Source organism: Osmerus eperlanus, chromosome 5, assembly GCF_963692335.1.
Source record: "Osmerus eperlanus chromosome 5, fOsmEpe2.1, whole genome shotgun sequence".
Classification (NCBI taxonomy): Eukaryota; Metazoa; Chordata; class Actinopteri; order Osmeriformes; family Osmeridae; genus Osmerus; species Osmerus eperlanus.
In genome coordinates, this window is record NC_085022.1 from 14,112,720 (window position 1) to 14,130,706 (window position 17,987).

A 17,987-nucleotide genomic window follows, 5' to 3' on the forward strand; every position below is an offset into this window, starting at 1 on the left:
GGAGAAGCAGCCAGAGCAGGAAGGTGAGAACGAAGTGAAAATCATGACGATAAATCCCATACTGTAAAGGATGGCGACACAAATGACCATCCATTACTTAAATAGAAACAGCAGGGTACATAGACACCACACATAGTTTAGTTCTAAAGGTACAGCTACCAGTTCCTTACCTGGGCTTGTGCTGGTGTTGGTACTGCCTGTGTGTCCTGGCTCTGCAGTTTCTGCTGGTACAGACATGGGCCCTGTGGTCTGACTGCCAGAACTGAGGGTCGAGGGTTGTTTGGACTGCAGAACCGGAGACTGGACCTTAGACACCACGACTGGAGATTGGACCATAGGTACTGAAACCGTAGCCTGGACCTTGGACACTACAATTGGGGCCTGGGCTTTAGGTGGGAGCTTTGGGCTCCTGCTTGACCCCTGTTGTGGTTGCTGGCTCTTTGACCCCTGTGATCTCTGGTCAGGGTTGGCCACCACGGTCAGAACCGAGGAGAAGGCTGGCTGCTCCCTGGCCCTGTCTGATGCTTTATCAGAAACTGCACCAGAGTCTGTGGGCAAGGCTAGCTGGTGACCCCCTTCATCCTCCTTCATCTCTGCTGCTACCCCAGCCCCAGTCCCAGCCATGGCCCCTGCTCTGGAGGATAGGTTGGCATGCAGCGCTGGGGCCACAGGCATACCTCCAAGCCCCGCTGACTGAGGCTGACGGCCTTCATCTGGAAAACAGAGAGAGAGAGAGAGAGAGAGAGAGAGAGAGAGAGAGAGAGAGAGAGAGAGAGAGAGAGAGAGAAGGGGAGGGAGGGAGGGAGGGAGGGAGGGAGGGAGGGAGGGAAATTAACATGAGATGAGCAGTGTGCTCTGCTTGACTCACTATTAGACCTACAGGGCCCTATCTGTCCATAGCCGGTCACTATTGCCATCCTGAAAATATTGCTGTTCTTAAAAATAGAATTATACATATATGCTCCTGCTAGATTGCCAACAGGCTCATGGGAAGGATAGGAGAGAATACTGTAATTCCTCACACAATATTAGCATAATATGCAAGGACAAACACACGCGCACAAATACACACAAACGCACACACTCCAGTGCACACAAACAGAAAAACAGCCACAAAAACACATCCACAGAAACGCACACAAACACTTGCACACAGACTATTTACACACAAAAGCACACATAGAACAGACAGACACACATTCACACACAAACACAAAAACAAATCTTAGTCATCCAGGGATAAAAAATTATAAAACTGTGACTGTAAAATATAATCCTTAAGTAGGTCACTTATGTGTTTTTTTCCAGGATAAAACGTCCAAGGAAATTATTTTTGATGTTCCCAACAACCGAACTAGGACAAACATACAGTCAACCGACCTGACCAGAGAAGCTGTTCCTAGCCTAGCCTTCCCTAGCCTGGCCTAGCCTTCCCTTCCCTAGCCTAGCCTAGCCTAGCCTAGCCTTCCCTAGCCTGGCCTAGCCTTCCGTAGCCTAGCCTTCCCTGGCCTGGTCTAGTATTCCCTAGCCTTGGATAACTTTTCCTAGCCTAGTCTTCCTTAGCTTGGCCTAGCCTAGCCTTCATTAGCCTGGTCTAGTCTTCCCTAGCCTGGCCCAGCCTTCCCTAGCCTAGCCTTCCCTAGCCTGATCTAGCCATCCCTGGAGCTGGACAAGTTGCTCCTTTTTGTTCATCAAAGCAATACACTTTGTACTTTCAAAGGCACCTTCCCTCAGGGGAACTGATAGATGAGTAGCAAACTTCTAATATGGTTGATTCTGTGGTGAAAGAAAGAAAAAAAAACAGAGAGAAAGAGAGAGAGAATGTAGCATCTGGCAGGCCTCCCAGTCTACATTTGCACCTCCATTCTGAGAACACTGTTTCCACACTCTCATCATATTCATGGGAGGATTGCTTAATTAAAGGCAGGATTTGGAAAGCAAGCTAGTCTTTGTACTACAAGGTCAATGCTCACATTCCCAGAATATATTAAATTAATTCCAACATCTATACCCAGTACAGCTCTTTACCTGAACCATTCATACAATACTCTAACCACTATAACACACTATCAGAAGCAAAAGCTATTCATCCTAGAAAAGGTTATGCTAAACAGCTTCAAAAACACAACATAGTCAAGTAAACGTACGCATCCTGTACAAACCAAATTAGAACCAAGATATGTCTCCTTAAACTCAGAGCAGGATGTATTTAAGCTAGCAGTTATCTGACAGGGACACGGTAGTGCCAGTAGTGTAAGCCTCATGTGTCCATGCCTGGCCCAGTGTGGCTTAGTAAAGGCCCTTCTCCTACAGACAACCACCTGCCCAGACTGAGAACAGCATATGGGCCTCTCGCTCAAGAAGCGACCGGAGAGGATGGAGGCATGTGTGCGTATATATTACCGTAACATGTGTGTGTTTGGAGTTATCCTCTAGGATGGTGGTATACAGCAGAGACAGTTTCACACGGAAAAAAACATGTTAATGACAGTACATATTATCAAGAGGTGAGAATGTGTGGGCAGCCTAGATATACAACTTGTTTCCTACTTGTTGTATAGTCCGAGTCTATCTTTCCCATGGTAACACAATCATGGCACAGCATCCCTGCTGTTGGAAGGCCTGCCCTGCACGCGTGCAAAGCTGAGCTGGTAAGACAGGCCGGGGAAGCATGGGCAAACTTCCAGACAGGCATTTACTATGCTGAAAAATACCTCATGGCCTAGTTTTTAGATGTGAAAAGATGGAGGGAAATGGTCACTGTTGACATGGACGTTATCCGACAAGCTAGGTGAAATGTTGGCTCTCAGTAGTCGAGTACAACACTAGGTCAGCACTGGGTCTGGCCTGGATGCTAAGTTGGGTACCCTTCCCGCAGATCTACAAATTAAATCAAATGAAATTGTATCCGTACAGCCCTTTTACAACCAATGTTACATGGTAGGGTTTTACAGACTGATACCTATAACCAACATAACACTTCAAAGAGTGTTTTTTATGAAGAGCTTGTTAGAAGCAGGAGCTCTGAGAGTAGGAGCCAGGAGCTGATATGGAACCCGGATGTGGAACCCTGTCCATGTATCTACAAGGGAGGCTAGGGTGTAGGGGAGTAGGGGCTATAGGAGCTCATATGGAACCCTGCCCACTGAAAGCAGGTGGACAGGAACGGGTTGATGGGTAACTGGCCAATTGACATGTAACCCATTGAGGCTCAGTGGTCGTCATCCAACAGAATGACGTTGGACGCCACAGTGACAGGATGGACACGTTAACACTTCCTGACACTATTCCAGGTCTCCATCTGTCCGTGTGAGACCAAGGGTGGATTTGGTGGAGGTATCTTGTAACAGAATACCTGCAAGCCGAAGACTCAGTGGAGTGAAGCTCAAGCACGCCGTGCATTCAATACTCCAGACAAAGAACAAGACAGACTGTCCTTTCAAGCTTGAGTTGTGCTGTGCACTTGTTAGTGAAAGCGACGCAAATCACTGCTGTGATAGCAGCGCTGTATGAGCCTCATCGTTAAAAACCCAACTGCTTAACGCCGGTGTTCGACACGAAATACGCGCCAGTCTGTGGTCGCGATGTCTGCCAGAGCTTCTGATTAAAGAGAGCATTAAACAGTTTTGGATGAGAGGAAAAGAGGGCACCGGAAAGGGCTCAGCGATGGGTATTGACTGCAACCCTAGAATGGGCTGGAGAAACGAACAAGCTTTTGTTTCAAACGGTAACAGAGGAGAGGGGTCAGACAACGTGGTTCTTCGGTGTCAGTAAGCCATCTTGACTTGGTTACATCGCTGGGATGTGGCCGTGTTTGGATAGCGGCATAACTACACCAAAACTCCTATTTACCCTTCAAAGGTCGAACAAAAATGTGACCTTTTAGGAAGCTGTAGTGTATTCAAAATGCCATCATGACTCTTTATAAGTACCCTTGATATAAATTTAGCAGGATCGAAACTTTTGACCTTAAAACTATACACTGTCAGTATAAAACTGAATAAGCTTTTTCCATTGAGGCTTAGAGGTTTAATCTAGGTTAGGGGAAACGAGCCTTTGGTGTTGCAGAGCGTGGATTATTAATCTCTGCAAAGGAACTACAATGCAGGAGAGCCATTAAACTTGAAGGATGCTTTCTAAACCTGATAAACAAAAAACTTGGAGCTGTCGTGGCTAGTGAGGCGGACAAGGCGACATGGCCTCAGCTGTGCTCGCATCCCACCATCCCCTGTGACTGGGTAAGAGAGTCATGTGACTCGCTCCTGGGCTTGGGGTAGGTCAGGCAGACAGGCGAGAGAGAGAGAGAGAGAGAGAGAGAGAGAGAGAGAGAGAGAGAGAGAGAGAGCGAGAGAGAGAGAGAGAGAGAGAGAGAGAGAGAGAGAGAGAGAGAGAGAGAGAGAGAGTCTTTTCACACACCATTCCGACCACACCCATCCATGGTCACCCAAGGACACATAACGCATACAGTACGCCAAAAAGTAGGAAACAACTGGCCATATGGTTAACTAGGGACGTGACAGGGAACATGGCAGAGTACGGTAATGGTTCAGTTAGAGAGAGGAGACAGTTATGGATAAGATCGTGCACGTGCAGGGTGGGGGGGGGGGGGGGCGATGAGATGCCAAAACAGAAGGGGACAAAACAAACACCATTACATAATTCGCTAAATCCACTTTGGCCAACACACACAAACACACACAGAGACATGCACGCACACACACACACACACACACACCCATCAACAATCCTAATCCGTCTTTTTTCGAACCTCGACACACCTGCTACCACAGCCGGAGTGGCTGATGATTATGTGACACATGGGGATGAGGCATAGATGGGATGAGGTGTAGATGGGATGAGGCATAGATGGGATGAGGCACTGAGATGAAGCATAGATGGGATGAGCAGTTCCTGCAGCAGTTCCTTTGTGCACTATAGTCAAGGTCCAGGCAAAGTAACTTTCAGGTACAATTAAAATCACCATGGTTCGGGACTGAAATATTGAAAGCTTTCTAACTGGCTGTGAGGAAGGGGGTAGGTTTAAGATGCTCTTTCAGCCCTACTTATACTCTCTCCCCCTCCCCCAGTCTTCCTCACCCCTTCCTCACCTCTCCCCCAGCTCTCCTCACCGCTCCATCACCCCTCCCTCAGCCCTGCTCCCTTCTCCCTCCCACACAGCCCTCCTCGCCCCTATCAGCGCTCATCATCCCTCCCTCGGCCTTCCTCTCAACTTCTTTATTCCTCCTTCGATCCTCCGCACCTGTGCCTCAAGCACTCCTCACCCCTGCTCCCCTTTCCTCACACTCAGCCCCACCAGAGCCCCCCCCCAGCCTGGCTCTCAGACCCAGAGGAGCTCCAGTCAACAGCAGCCAAGCAATCACTACCATATTAAAGCTGGATGAGTCTCTCTCTCATCTCAAAATCCTCCTCGACACTGCAATGAGACGAGCAGACTGATCTATCTGAGGCGTGTAAGAACACGGGCAACAGAATCAGTTTTTATTTATTATTATTTACGATGTCATTATAACATGCAATATGTAAATGTGAGAATTGACTAAGGACATACCTAATACGGACTGCTTGCAGTCTGGATGATTTAATTTTATGAGACAGTTCAGTTTAAAATTACACTTGCATAATCAGACATAAAGAAAAAAATTATTAGAAAAATGTTAAATAGATGTTGAATAAATGTTGAATAGATTGCCTGGTCTGTGTTTACATTTCATGCCTGGTAAATTCTTATGACAAGTGCTTTCAAATTTGGTTAACGTTTGAGAAATGGTTAAAAAAAAAAACACTCAATTCTGTAAGCCATACAGTACACACTCACAAACACACGTTACACAAATATACAGTGAAAGTGTATTTGTGGGGAACAGATAGAAAGAAGAGAAAGAGAGAGAAAGAAAGAGAGACAGAGAGAGAAAGAGAAATAGAAAGAAAGAGAGAAGCAGCACATCTTGACTCGTGGCCCAACGACACAGAGTAAATCATGCAAGCCTCCAGCTACAGCCTTTTTCAGCCATCCAGGCACGAACACTCCCATTGATAAGAGACGTTGAGAGGTTAAGTGTATGTATGCTGTGATTTAATATAACAAAGACTGCTGCAGGATCACTGTCATGTGACAACATGATCCAGCCAATGACATTGCTGGACAGCAAGTTCTGCCCTATCAAGACAAGAGGGTGATGGGGGGCGGGTAGGATTGGGAGGGCTGGAATGGGTGTTGGGATGGGGGGGGTGAGTGGTGGGATGGAGGGGGGGGGGTGCATGGTGGGGAGCCATGGTTCGTAAACTGTGAGGGGGGGATTTGAAGGAGGTGCAGCGCAGAAAGCCATTTCATTATCGTCTCCGGGAATGACAGGCATTAATCGGACAGAGGTCATCTATGATCCTACTGCACTGCAGGCTGTGTTGATGACCTTTTCACTCTCACCATGAGAAGGACGCCAGCAGATATTAAGATGAAGAGGGGGGCTTGCATACTGTATGACACCCATTTATTGAATGTAATCTAAATCTATAATAATCTAGACAATATGTTCATCTGAATAATTACACTTTACCACAAATGTGTGCACACCAACACATGTGCACACAGATCCAGGTTCTATTTGTCAACACATATTTGTGTTTTTTTGGTTGTTTATTTTTACAGTAGAGGAGCAGGGGGAGCCAGTCATCATTTGGCTCTCCTCTTCTATTATGCGACACACATTCGCACAAACACACACACACAGCCCTAGTGTCTTCTCTAGCTGCCCCGCTGCTGTTTTTCAGACAGTTAAGAACACAGCAGAGAATCTAAACTGGGTAAGCTGCTGCATCAAGCAATGAGTATTTCTGGATTTTCCACAGTAGCTGTGTATCTGTAGCTGTCTATGTAGTTGAGAAGCTACTGCTGAGTAGCTGAGTAGCTGTTTCGCTGAGCAGCTGGAATAGCTTTAGCTGTTGCTATCTGAGTAGCTGTGTAGCTGTGACATGGTTTTCAGTGGGCTTGTGCCAGGTTGGCTTCAGCTTGAGGGAGCGACGTTTGAAAGCACTAATATGAAGCACTTGCGTGGTAAAACGGATGTTAAATGGATTAAATGAATTAGCACGGACATAAAAGTCCACAGTGACAGCACGGAAAGGAAAGAGTTTTTCTTTATACGAGGCTGTAGGAAGCGTCCAGCCTTGTGCATAAAGCTTTGCTCACCAAACTTCAATGCCTCACACATCACATGAAGACATTGTCAGGGTACTGATCATGCTGCACATCAGCCTTTCATTTCTTCCTGTGTTATTTGTATTGTGCAAACTCAGTTTAGTACAGTACAATGTGTAGAAGTTTTTTTTTATCCTGCCAGAGCAACTTCCTAACATAATGTTGCCTGGCTGGAGGAGTGATGTTGAGACATAAAGACAGACAGGCAGACAAACCCGTTGGCTCCATGTTTCGGAGCTGTTTCTAGTGCATAATCTACAACCCCCCTCCCCGTCCCAAAGCAAGTGAACAACTGCTTCTGCCGTCAAGGCCAGATGTCAGTCCAACTCCACACACGTACATCTCCACACGCACACTCACAATAGACCAGTAGAAATGAGGAGGAGGAGACGGAAGAGAGGAAGGAGTGAAGGGAGGATGTCTATCAAGCCCGGTAAGAACACACTGTGTTCTCCGGGTTTAAAGGAACAGAGACATATAACAGGCATAAAATCCACATGATTATCTTCTCTTTTGATCTGAAAAGATCTTGATTACATGTTTCACATATAGAACAAGACTCTCTCTCTCTCTCTGAGATTTGTATGGCTGAATCATAACAGGGTTGGAGCAGGGTCAAGGCATCCCCCCCCCCCCCCACACACACACACACACATATACACACACACCAATCCTTGAGGAGCCTGATGACAAAGCATTGTGTGGTAAACATGGACAATCTCTCTGGGGACATGTCAGCCTGTTCTTCATGAGAGAGGCTGACTTGCACTGAGAACATAAGATTGGAGAATCACCACAGAAAAAAATGCAAAAACTAAACACGGAAGACTAAATCAGATGGATGTTGTCTTTGCGCCTCTGGACTGGAAATGTGGAACACATCTCGCTCTTTCTCCGAGGAGAACTCCTTGCACAAACAAAGATGGCCTTGGTTGTAGGCTTGACAGGAAAGCTTCCAAGTCAAAAAGCAATTCCAAGAACTACACGTGTACATGGCAGTGATACCTTTGTGCATGCATGACGAAACCTGGCGCATCAAGGCGTCAAAGGGAAGCAATGAGGTACCTGCTGAAGCATCATCAGCTTGACTCAACTTACAGAGCTCTCTTTCAAATAGGGAAAATACTATAGGCAAATCCCCAAAGATGGGGAAATAAGAAGTGCACCTAATTGAAAATAGAAATCACATTAGCCAAACGAGCTAACCCAACCCACATGATTTGTAGAGGCTTGCCATGCATAATGCATTTGATGTACAAGGAAATATCTATTTAAAGTTTGAGGCAGTGTGAAGGGCTCCGGCAAGACGTAATTAACTCATGCAGTTAGTTAAGCCAATGAAGAAATGAGCTAGGCCTATCAGAAAAGCAGAGTGGAGCAAGGCAGGCTACGGTAGGCTAGTGGACAGGACGGTTGAGTTAGGTGAGGCTATGAGTAGTCTAATCAACAGCACATCTGTAGCTTATTCACAGGGACTGGTTCTGAACCCTCTCTGGTTCGACTACAGACGCTCAACAAGTAGGCTTACTTGCCTCAAGTCAGCTGTGTGCGTACATTCCCAATACAAGAGCTGACCAGACCAACCGAACCCTGAACAATGGTGTGGATTATCTTTGGCGTGTGAAAACAAACGTGGATTTAAATTGTGGATAAAATGACCATAAGCTGAAATAAAGCGTTAGTTCCCCACCTGCTTCAAATTGAAACACACCTACACCCTGTTTCTATATCAGAAACAGGGTGCGAATTAAGGGCGGCTTGGGGGGGTTTGACCCCCCTAATTAAGACTTGGACCCCCCCCCAGAAGAGGTAAAAACAACAGGGGGGTCAATACATTTATATATCTTTCTTACCTGTAATCGTAAATATTACTTTACGCCCTGGAGAAGAAGTTGACCCCCCCGATTGTTTTTTTTTGGTTGACCCAATGACACAATTGTCATTGTAGGCCTATAATTCGCATTCTGATCATACACATTTAGTCTTTTTTTTCATTGCATACACAGTATGCACCGTTTACATATTAAGCTCCACCGAACTTGACAAAAACCTCCATCATCCTCTAAAACTACTGTTAAAGAATGATGATGCGGAAGGCAAAGCTGTCGGTTATTTAGATGCTATTTCAATCTCTATTAAATAAAGACTAGGAAGTGCTAGGCAGATCCGTTCCCATGGCAACACGGCAGGCACAGTGGGCTGTGTTGACTGAGCGAGCGTCTCTGCGGGCCCATTAAAGCAAAACACCTCGTCCTGGCACAACACGCGGACCTGGCCTGACCGCTAGCAGCCCACGGCCAAGACACGTAGAACATCTTTTCATGAATGGAGACAGTGGGGTGTATGAGATGCTACTATCATACATCTTTACACATGGTCGAAATGTAGGCTATTTGGTCGATTCTGTGTCCGTGCAGCTGAATTGATTCTAAAGATATTAAATAATAGCCTACCACAACGCGTTAAACATGTGGGCTCCCTAAATTTATGTTGTATTTGAAATAATAATTTAAGAAAACAGCATGCTCATCATATCAAAAAAGCTATGAGAGAATTATATTCATAAAAACGTTACCAAAAGCTAGCACAATTCACAGCCTGCCTTGTCTCATGGCAACATGATCAATTATTTGTTAATGCTGAGTATGAAACTTCCCCTAGGCTTAAGGAAGGTCAGTGACCTCAAAGGAGCATTCAATTATTCATCACTGCCCAACGAATAAAGTTGTCAGCGACACGCGTCCATGATGATGCCCAGTCACTGCCGCTCTGCGCTTGGCGCACGGCGCGGTCGCGCGCAATGTTGCAGTCTCTAGAGCGCTCCTATTCCTGGGTTCTCTTGCTGGTTCTAAAACATGCTGTAAGGTCTACGAGGTCGATAAAATAAGAAATCCTAAGTCGCTTTACGTGATCCTTGATATAGGCCTATGTATTTATAAATGACTCCGAAATCAAGGTCACTATCTTAGAAAGAGCAATAGCTCAACATAATAAGTGACTAACACAAAAACATACGCGATATTTGGGAGGGGGGGGGGGTGAATATCCACTTAGGGGGTTGTTATATTGCACATTGACTGAACAGTTCACAATAACCGATTTGCAAATCGGCTTGCCACCTCAGGGTATTACAACATATATCTCCAGAATATTTTCTCCCGCTTGACATTGTGTTCATGTTATATCGAGGTCTGGTCGGGGACTGTTGTTCCACCATGATGCCACAATGTAGGTAGTACAACAGGGCTACTTTAGTTAATACGATACATTTTACACCATGGCCTAAAATTTCCCAAGTCATAATATGAGGTCATAGTTTTGAATCTGTGATTTAACAGAACAAAAATGTCTCGAACAGGTTGTCAAAAACAACCAAATGTAAAAATCTTACCATCAGCCGCCGTGGCCGACTGCATCACCAACAAAACTAAAGCGACAGGCAGAAGCCATTTGGACAGCATTCCATCGAGCCCCAGTGTCTTTCCGTGTTTGGGAGAACAGAAGGTGGCTCTCATCCCCACAACTATCCATTCAGTCGAGCCAAGCGCGCGAGCAGCAGCATTGTTTATCCCACCAACGATCAAATCGTCGGGGCTGTCGCGCGCATGTTTCAGAGCCATTGGTCGTCAGGTTAATCCTTGATTCATCTAACGGTCTTGTTTTGTAAAAGGCATTTGATCAATCCTTCACTGCGGACTGACTGATTCTTCTCCATGAGCCCGTCTCCCCCGAAGGAGGCTGGCAGAGGAAGGCAGCAGTGGAACTGGGTCCCTAACGCGCCGTCAAAGCGCACTGCATCTCCACCTCTAGTGTAGCAGCGCGTTTATTATTTGAGGTCTGAGGTCATATTACTTTAGCGGAGTCTTTCTTCTGTGGAGGGATAATTAATTCCGATGGTCAGCGCTCCACCGCAGAAAGGTAGTGTGATAAATAAGATTTCTCCCCCGTTTACTGCCTGGACCGTTATTTCATTATGATAAAACATCACGTCAGAGACGTGCAAGCGTTGCTTCCTGACTGCAAAAAAATATTTGGCTAAGCTTACAGTGATTTGCGACCCCTTGTGGGTATAAATGGCGCATGAACCCTTCCAAAAACAACTAATTTGTCCAAAACCTAAAATCGGTTTCTAAATGAAGGTGGTCAGCCAACTGATAGGTCTACTTTATTTGTATAGCCCTTTTTACAACCAATTTCACATATGCCCATAGATCTGCCCCTCAACCAACCTAAACCCTCAAGGAAGACAAGGAGAAACTCCTAAGAAAACTAAATGAGACAAAATGGAAGAAACCTTAAGAGAAATTCAGTGAGGGATCCCCTCCTCCAGAGACGGTTGGTGAAAGAGAGGTGCAGAACACAGGCTAATCATAGTCATACATTAAGAAAAGTCGAGATGGGTGTTGAAACACAAATCCAAAGTTCAACTCGGGTCAGAGTTGTCAAATGTCAGTTTAAGCACACTGTAAAAAATAACCGTTTTTTTTACCATGAAATGCACTGTATTTTTTACAGATATTTCCTCTTTTTCCATAAAACAATGATATGCCTGCGGATTGACCAATATTTGATGTCAAATAAATGTTACACCCTTAAAATCACAGGCATTTTACCTTAATTTAAGATAACATGAATATGATGTTTATTTAATGACAATTCATTGTAATTGTACAGATTCAAATGTAATTTTACATTAAATGGGAGGTAATATTTAACAGATTTTTTCAGGTTAATAATAATGAAGAAATGCATGTGAAATTACAGAAATCGTTGGTCATTGGGTTTTCTTTAAAATTGTGATTTTATGTTTTTTAAACTAATTAGTAGTATTTGTACAGACACAAAAGTAATTTATTATTGGGAATAAACAGCAGAAAGGATGCACCCATGCTTCCCCTGGCAGGACAGAAATATCTATATGGTCCAGTGCCTCTTTAATGACTTCAATGCATGTATTGTCACCAAGCCTGCCTCACGTTTAAAAAAAATAGTCAAGAGTCTAAACTTTATGTAACACCTTTTATTCCATATTACAAAAACATTGGGCCAGTATCAAAAGTGCTGTGTTGAAATTTTTAAAACAGACAATGGTCTGTTAATTACTGTGTTAACAGCTCTAAAACAAAAAAAATGCCAACATAATAGTCAATAGCCAACTGTCTTTCTATGAGTCTGTGACCTTCATGAACTTCAGGGGACTCTGGGGCTCTTGACTTCTGGATCTCTTCTAGACAAACCGATGCTACCATGCACATTATCCTCCTTGGAGATAGAGAACATACATTTATTGAGACATGGTTGAGGTGTATTTGTCTTCACAAGAATGGATGGTGGATACAAGTTCTATTCATCATTGCCCATTAAACAGAACTTTGTTATGTTTTAGTACAATATATAGTTGAGTTGTACTTGTTTACTTAGAGTTGTTTAACTGTAAATGTAAGCACCTATTGTAAGTAAGGAAAGAAACTGTTCTTATGACGTGAGGTTTTGGTCTTGATGGACCGCAGTCTTCTGTGTGTCCAGGGTGGGAGGGGTCGGCCACAATCTTCCTCGCTCGCCTCAGGGTCCTCGAGCTGTGCAGGTTCTTGAGGGTAGGCATATTGCAGCCGATCACCTTCTCAGCAGTGCAGATGATACGCTGCTGCCACTGCCAAGGACAAGAGCAGACTGCAGCGTATCATCCGATGGATGATCTGATCATAACAGATCAGTGATGGAAGAGGTGAGGATGGACTCAATGATGGCTGTGTAGAATGCACCATAGTTGTCTTTGGCAAGTTTAATTTCTTCCGCTGCCGCATGAAGTAAATCCTCTGTTGTGCTTTCTTGGTGAGGGAGCTGATGTTCAGTTCCCACTTGAGGTCCTGGGAGAGGATAGTGCCCAGGAAGCGGAAGGACTCCACAGGGTTTACTGGGGCTGTATTCTTAGTAGTCCACAAACATCTCCACTGTCTTAAGAGCATTAGCTCTTGGTTGTTCTGGCTACACAAGGTCACCAGGTTATTTTAACTACTGATAGTGGTAGGTTATCTTGCTAACACATATCCAAAAATGCACAGTGTCCAAAACACTAAGAACATTATTCTAGTTTTCTAATACTTTACCATTGTGTTGGCCGGTAGGATTTGTAACGCAAATAGGCCTAATGTCAGTTTTCTGGTCATTTCCACAAAATTATGCATAAAGTAACTCTGCGATTGGGGCCACTATAAAATGCATTCTGAGTAAAACCTTTCACTTTGGCACCAACCTTTTAGTCCAGCATATGATCTGGACAAGTCATGGGATAAAGCCCCAGTTTATAAAAAAGTAACTTATTTGTTGCACAAATTTACCCTGTAACCAACACAGAAATGTATGATATGACTTGTGCTTGGTTTGGAAAGATGTACATTTTTTCGAACATATAGGGGTACAAATGCAATAAGAAAGATGTCAGTGTGTGACCCATGGTGTGACCAAATTTATGTTGGGGGATGGGATGACTACTGCCTCAGGGCTGTCAAGGAATTTCCTAGGAGATTAGAAACAGTAAGTCTATTGTTATTAATGCTAGTAAACAGAAAACTCTGTGAAATCAACAATGAACTGTCCAATATAATAATTGGACAGTAAATTGGACAGTAAAAATATTTATCTCGGAGACAACATTGAATGTTGATTTTTGAATGAGGAAGGTTCACACATGCGCAGTGGTTGTAGCAGTAGCACTTTGCTTCTCCCAACTGTCACTGCCGCACATGGCGCGAAAACCGGAGAAGAATGGAGGTTTCAGCTGCTCCAGAAGTTATAGGATTCAGGAATTATACTGACTGAAGAAGAGACAAAGAGATTCAGAGGTAACGTTAATGTTAAGCTGATATAGTGCGTTATATGTTTTTCACAACCTTTTTTTGTCAAAACGGAATGGACTTTTACCAAACTGAAGGCAAATTGCTAGCTGACGTTAGCATTAGCTATTTAGAGTGACTATTAGCTAGCTCAGGGGTTATAGAGCTCAGCTAGCGTTAGCTATCTAATGTCAGTTAATTAAATCTGCCATTTGCAATCCTAAAATTCGGTTAACGTTATGACCTGCATGACTAATGTGTGGCTTTGTAGACCATCTCTACTATAACGTTATGTTGATTTTATTTTTTTCCTCTTACCTCAGTATAATGTTACCTGCTAGCTAGCTAGGTCGGTAGGAAATATTTTATGAAAAACGAAGGCACTTGTTCAATGTTAGTGTTGTACATAGTTGATAAAAGCATGTTAATTCATTAGATAATTAATTGTGGAGCTGGCAAAGTGCCGCTGTACAGAGAACTGTCTAAATAGGGGTGTTTTGTTGAGTAATGTTGAGTTAGGGGAATTGTGTAGGCTAACTTAAGTTTGGTTAAGTGAAGCCCTCGTGTGTTTTTCTGTTGCTGCAGATTTACATTTTCTCACACTCTACATTGTCACCTGGAGTCAGCTCTGTAACCGTGGCCCCAAGTTTTTGTGGTGAGTATTACATGAAATTGCAATTGCCATTATTGTTGTGTGGACTGTTTATGTCAAGACCGTTGATGGAGGTTCTTTCTGTCACAGACATTCACTTGCATGTATTTCAAAACACAAAACCTAAGGCGATGAAAAACAATCTGATCTCGGTAATCATTAGTTTTAGCAACGTTTTAACATGGGAGTGAACTAGTGTTGCACAGTAAACCTGTACTAAAAAGAGACACTTACATTGCTTCAGTGTTCCTGTGCATACATGGGAGACTCTGACAGAACGCTATCTCTGTAGCATTCCATCCAGTCCAGAACCCGGGGTCCTGAAGTCTCGACTTTTACGATACTCAAACGATGCGATGTTAATATACCTCTCTGATCTAACGAGTCTGACTAGCTGTCGTGACCTCTCAGGTGGGATTTGGCTACGATGGAGAGATGGTTGTTCTGCTAAGTTCTCCTGTCTCTGCACAGGAACTGCAGTGATCGTTAAGGAGCCTAATGACGAATCATGGTCAGAATTATGTTGTCCCATGCTACACCCCTTCACCAAGTTTCATACAAATCGGGCTGGTAGTTTTTGCTTAATCCTGTTCACACACAAACAAACCGACATTCAAACACTCACACGGGAGAAATTGCTTGCATGATACTTGTGTTTTTCTGTTGCTGCAGATTTACATTTTCTCACACTACATTGTCACCTGGAGTCAGCTCTGTAACCGTGGGCCCAAGTTTTTGTGGTGAGTACTACATGAAATTGCAATTGCCATTATTGTTGTGTGGACTGTTTATGTCAAGACCGTTGATGGAGGTTCTTTCTGTCACAGACATTCACTTGCATGTATTTCAAAACACAAAACCTAAGGCGATGAAAAACAATCTGATCTCGGTAATCATGAGTTTTAGCAACGTTTTAACATGGGAGTGAACTAGTGTTGCACAGTAAACCTGTACTAAAAAGAGACACTTACATTGCTTCAGTGTTCCTGTGCATACATAGGAGACTCTGACAGAACGCCATCTCTGTAGGATTCCATCCAGTCCAGACCCGGGGTCCTGAAGTCTCGACTTTTACGATACTCAAACGATGCGATGTTAATATACCTCTCTGATCTAACGAGTCTGACTAGCTGTCGTGACCTCTCAGGTGGGATTTGGCTACGATGGAGAGATGGTTGTTCTGCTAAGTTCTCCTGTCTCTGCACAGGAACTGCAGTGATCGTTAAGGAGCCTAATGACGAATCATGGTCAGAATTATGTTGTCCCATGCTACACCCCTTCACCAAGTTTCATACAAATCGGGCTGGTAGTTTTTGCTTAATCCTGTTCACAGACAAACAAACCGACATTCAAACACTCACACGGGAGAAATTGCTTGCATGATACTTGTGTTTTTCTGTTGCTGCAGATTTACATTTTCTCACACTACATTGTCACCTGGAGTCAGCTCTGTAACCGTGGGCCCAAGTTTTTGTGGTGAGTACTACATGAAATTGCAATTGCCATTATTGTTGTGTGGACTGTTTATGTCAAGACCGTTGATGGAGGTTCTTTCTGTCACAGACATTCACTTGCATGTATTTCAAAACACAAAACCTACGGCGATGAAAAAAAATCTGATCTCGGTAATCATGAGTTTTAGCAACGTTTTAACATGGGAGTGAACTAGTGTTGCACAGTAAACCTGTACTAAAAAGAGACACTTACATTGCTTCAGTGTTCCTGTGCATACATAGGAGACTCTGACAGAACGCCATCTCTGTAGGATTCCATCCAGTCCAGACCCGGGGTCCTGAAGTCTCGACTTTTACGATACTCAAACGATGCGATGTTAATATACCTCTCTGATCTAACGAGTCTGGCTAACTGTCGTGACCTCTCAGGTGGGCTATGGCTGCGATGGAGAGGTGGAGAGATGGTTGTTCTGCTCAGTTCTCCTGTCTCTGCACAGGAACTGCAGCTCTTTTGCACTGATCGTTAAGGAGCCTAATGACGAATCATGGTCAGAATTATGTTGTCCCATGCTACACCCCTTCACCAAGTTTCATACAAATCGGGCTGGTAGTTTTTCGTAATCCTGTTCACACACATACAGACCGACATTCAAACACAGAAGGAAGACTGCCAATGGAAACTAGCCTTTTGGATATAATTGGGTGCATTTACATTTTAATGTTCATGAATGTACACTGTCCCTCTTGATCAAATAAATTGAATTGAAAAAATTGAAGAGAAAACATTACCTTTCATCCTGCAGCGGCTTTGCCTGGGTCGGAGGTCATAAACAGTGGGGCATCGGATCTATTTACGTTTTTTTTTAAACTATTTTCGGATATGGTTTGTCCTTAATGGAAGGTAGAAATTATTAACCGGTTGTTTTCAAGCCAAGTGAAAAGATGCTGAACATATCATTAAAGAATTGTATCTTTTCTTTTGACCAGGAAATGGCTGAGACCGATTTCCTCAGTGCCATGGAGAGAACGACAGTGGGGATCTATGTTGTGAAAGACACTGCCAGCAGTGAACCCTCTGATGTCAGGATAGTCCTCGAAGGTGTGATGGTGCTTCAAGATCTTGAGAATGTAGCACTTGCTTCTGCAATGTTGTTTGGGCTCTTATGCCTTGAACATGCAGCACCCTACAAAGCTCCGCTACACCTTTGAGGCATTTCAAAAGATCATCATGGAGCCTCAGCATCAGACACTTAATAATATGAGCCTGTCAGCTGCAAAAACAGAACTTTTAGTGACACTAACTGACCATGCACAGTTGCCCTATATAACGTTGCAGCCCGGTTCACAGCAATCTTGCTCAATGCTGGACCAATTTTCATGAATTAACCACTAGATAGCCTAAATTTATATTGATTGGCTGTAAATGTAGCTGTTTTTTAAGTATGCTTGTTTTTCCACTGTCCAATTAACATTTTTATATCTATAATTTCTTTAAATTGACTGATTAATACTGTAAATGTGCTGACATTCCTTTTTGATTAAAAGTACATATTCAGTATTTATACATTGTTGTAGTTTTTTTTTTGTTGGCACAACCACAATTCTACAGGGAATCACTGTTGGTACACAGGGCATTTTCATAAATTAACTACTAGAAAGCCTACATTTACATTGATTGGCCGTAAATGTAGCTATCTTTATGTACTAAGCTTGTTTTTCCACTGTCCAATGAACATTTTTATATCTATAAATTCTTTAAATTGACTGAGTAATACCGTAAATTTACAGACATTTGTCTTGGGGTTTATGTATTTCTTGCGTTTTTATACATT

At 43.6% G+C, this 17,987-nt stretch overlaps 1 protein-coding gene and 1 long non-coding RNA gene across 2 annotated transcripts in view; one reads left to right on the forward strand and one right to left on the reverse strand.

The window, feature by feature from the left end:
- kiaa1549la (KIAA1549-like a) overlaps positions 1-11,205 on the reverse strand; it is a 17,059-nt gene extending 5,854 nt beyond the window's left edge. Inside the window, exons 1-2 of the mRNA XM_062460812.1 lie at positions 10,608-11,205; positions 171-713 (exon numbers count right to left, since the gene is read on the reverse strand). Of these exons, the coding sequence (XP_062316796.1) occupies positions 171-713; positions 10,608-10,836 (772 nt within the window). The 5' untranslated portion in view covers positions 10,837-11,205. The remainder of the gene's footprint in view (positions 1-170; positions 714-10,607) is intronic.
- Positions 11,206-11,909: 704 nt separating this feature from the next.
- LOC134021211 (uncharacterized) lies at positions 11,910-17,713 on the forward strand. Its single transcript, XR_009930480.1, has 5 exons — positions 11,910-14,058; positions 14,635-14,704; positions 15,374-15,441; positions 16,110-16,177; positions 17,143-17,713. It is a non-coding gene; the product is annotated as an uncharacterized LOC134021211 (long non-coding RNA).
- Positions 17,714-17,987: the final 274 nt, after the last annotated feature.